This window comes from Plectropomus leopardus, unplaced genomic scaffold (assembly GCF_008729295.1).
Source record: "Plectropomus leopardus isolate mb unplaced genomic scaffold, YSFRI_Pleo_2.0 unplaced_scaffold23818, whole genome shotgun sequence".
NCBI classification, from domain to species: domain Eukaryota; kingdom Metazoa; phylum Chordata; class Actinopteri; order Perciformes; family Serranidae; genus Plectropomus; species Plectropomus leopardus.
Window position 1 is genome coordinate 1 of NW_024625845.1, and position 3314 is coordinate 3314.

Consider the following 3314-nt stretch of genomic DNA (forward strand, 5'->3'; position numbering starts at 1 on the left):
TTCTGGTCAAAGCTGTGTAAACACAGCAAGAGAAAACTGATGTCGTTCCAGGTTCCAAAGGGTTAATCACCTAAAACTTTGTTTCTATTTTACTATATTTGTAATTATAATAATTATGTATTTAAAATTGTGTCACAGAATTATTGTAATTTAATAATTTAATTTTGTTTTAAAGATTTCCCAGGTTGTTTTCTTGTTGTTGTTTTTTTAAATCTGTCTTTTTAAATGTACTTATTTACAAATTTATAGGTAATTTCTTTTTTCTTTTTTTTTTTTAAATGAGGGTTATTTAGTCTTCCATTGCTCATTGCCTTTTTCCCATGTTTTTGAAAGAAATCTTGACAGTTTGCTTAAGTTTCAAACAGTTAATATAGGTGTAGTTTTTCGTGTAATTCTCTTGTTTTTTTGTTCTTTTCTTTTAATTTTAGGCAATTTTCTTAGCTTTTTTTCAGTAAACTTTTTTTTTTTACTGATTGTCAGGTAATTTTCTTCCTATTTTTTTAACTAATGTCCTATTTTGAGTAATTTATTCTTTAGTTGACCATTGCTTTCTATCCATGTTTTTGGGAGAAATCAACTCCCTCAGGTTTTAAAGGGTTAATGTTTATTATGAGGTGAGGATTTCAGTAAAGCTGAAGATGATGTAATCCAAACCACCTCAGATTGCAAAGGATTGTGGGTACAAAGCTGTAAATGTCCACATTTGGTAACCAGCAGTTCCTCATGAGGTGGACAAAATGAAACATGGCCAGTTTTTTTTTCATGTGTTGTGATATATTTAAGCAAACACAATGAAGTTCAGGTTGTTAGTATTGTTGATGTGGAGGGAATCAAACCTGTGACCTGACAGTGTTGGTGCCTTGCTCAGCAGTCTCTGTCTGTCCTCTCTGTCTGTCCTCTCTGTCCTGCAGTGTGTAACTTCATGTGTCACGAGAAATGCCTGAAGACGCTGCGTTCACCGTGCTCCTGCATGACTCCGTCTCTGGTGCGGGTGAGTAAAACAAGCAGTCCCACATGATGTTTATTGATCGACGCTGCAGCGATCATTGAGCCTGACTAACTGCTGCAGCGATCGATAAGCCAACAGTGAACATGAAGCCGTAACAGAGTGGACGCCAGTTGTTTTCCTCACTTGATCCTTTAATTTATGAGCTGAGACGATCATTCATTCAGTCATTATTTCTTTGTCCTGACCTGGAAAATAAGACGTTTTCTTACAGTTTGTGACCCTCATGCACAGACTGTGTCAAAGCACACCAAGGCTTATTTTTTTCTCGATTTAACAATTCTTTTTTCGATTAGATCATTATTCTAACAATTAACTCATCAATTGTGTTTAACCCTTTTGGCACGCTTTAATATTACACAGCTGTATCGCTCTGTGCACAAAATGCGCTTTTCAGAATCAAGAATCAATATAATTTATATGAATATTATTTTAACTTATTATTATGTTTTTTTTTAACCAACATCAGTCCTAATCATAGATATCAAATATTCATTAATTTTCAAAATTTTAACCCTTTAAATGGCAGGTTTTTGTTATGATGCCACTAAGTTTTTAGATGACAAAAAAATCACATAGAAAAAATTGTTTTCAACATACTACATGCAAAGTAGATTTTTTTGGATGATCACAACCTGGGATACGTCAATGATTAGCAGCAACATTGATTGTGAAAGTGCACCTACTGCAAATAGCATGTATATTCTCCATATGTCATATATGCTAAAACGTACGTCATCAGGCGGAAAATAGTAAAAATGACAAATTCCAAGGCAAAAGCCCACAATGACACCTAGAAATAATAAGTCATGTTTTTATGCTTTGGTGTGTGTGGGATCCAAAATGTCAGTTTGAATGGTTTTCAAAGGCGTATGTTTTGACCTTAACGGTCTGAATGTAACAATTTAGTTTCCACAGTATATTTTAGACTTATTGTAGGAGCTGAGCTGGAAATGCACAGATTAAACAAAAATACAAAATTTTACCAAAATACATTCTATATGCATGAACACAGCCAAAATAATCAAAAAACGAAGAATGAAAAGCATGCACAGCTGCATCCAGTGATTTCCCGGCAGCAGGATTGACGCGTCGTCGTGCTTAAATAAACATCAGCTTCAGTTTTCACTCTGCTGCCGCCTGCAGGTCCCCGTCGCTCACTGCTTCGGTCCGGCGGGTCAGAAGAAACGTTTCTGCTGCGTCTGCAGGAAACAGACGGAGGGAAACACGGCGCTGCGATGTGAAGGTCAGACCAGTTTCTCTACCAGTTTAACCAGTTTAATGCGCACCCATTTTAAACCAGTTTCCACTGTGACAAACCTGTTAATGATGTCAGACCTGTCTGGTTAAGTGAGTGAAACAGAGGCTAAAAACACACACAGAGCACCGAGAAGTTAATAGAAATAAGTGATAACGACAAAGTAACAAGTGAATTTATCAAATTTGAAGAAGAATCTCAACTCAACGTCCATTTATTATTTCAGATCTTTATTAGCAGATAACAGAAGTAACATTTTTCATTCTTTTCTGGAGAACACGCCGTAAAACAGTCCCTTTTACTAGCTCGGTGTGGCTGCACATTTTGACAAATAAAGGCCTGTCTCAATTAGATGCTCGTTAAAACCTGTGAAGAACAGGCTGTAAACTTTCTTATGTGACCTCTGACCTCACATTCCTGACATGACCTGCTGCCACATGGAGGTCACTAATGTGTGTGTGTGTGTGTCTGTGTGTGTGCGCGCGTGTGTGTGTGTGTGTGTGTGTTTCAGTGTGTGAGCTGCATGTTCACGCTGACTGTGCCGCCTTCAGCTGCGCAGACTGTCGCAGTTTTCACCTGGACGGGACTCTGCAGCAGGTGAGTGAGACGTAGACCATCCGGATCATCTGAGCTCAACATGCGTGTCTCTCCACGTGGACTTTGGCTGCGCTCACGTGATGTTAGAAGGTCGTAGTTTCCGAGTTTTTTCCGACTTTGTTGTGTTTATTCACTTTGATGTGGTAAAGTGGGAACAACACGGAAGCTACAAAGAAGACGGGTTGAATTTTAATGCTAAGAGTTTATGCATCTATGACGTCGAGTCGGCAACATGTGCTATAAAATACCGTTGTTATCTATGGAAGTGTACTCGCCTGGCATGCGTCATAGTTAAAAGTTTGCTTGCTTGCTACAGCTAAAAGATGCATAAACTAAAATGTGCAACTGCTAAAAGTAAATGATATTTTTTTTACAGTCAGTTGCTGACACTGTTTCCATGCTTTCTGCCATTCCTGCTGCCGTGAAACATCACAACTCGACAATTTGGGTATC

At 38.0% G+C, this 3314-nt stretch overlaps 1 protein-coding gene across 1 annotated transcript; it reads left to right on the forward strand.

Annotated features, from left to right (window-relative positions):
• Window positions 1-911: 911 nt before the first annotated feature.
• On the forward strand, window positions 912-2861 carry LOC121966274 (diacylglycerol kinase theta-like; the record flags this gene model as incomplete). Its single annotated transcript, XM_042516380.1, has 3 exons — window positions 912-991; window positions 2153-2252; window positions 2776-2861. Coding segments are annotated over 3 exons (266 nt in total), but the record flags the coding sequence as incomplete, so codon positions are not given.
• Between the last annotated feature and the right edge of the window lie 453 nt (window positions 2862-3314).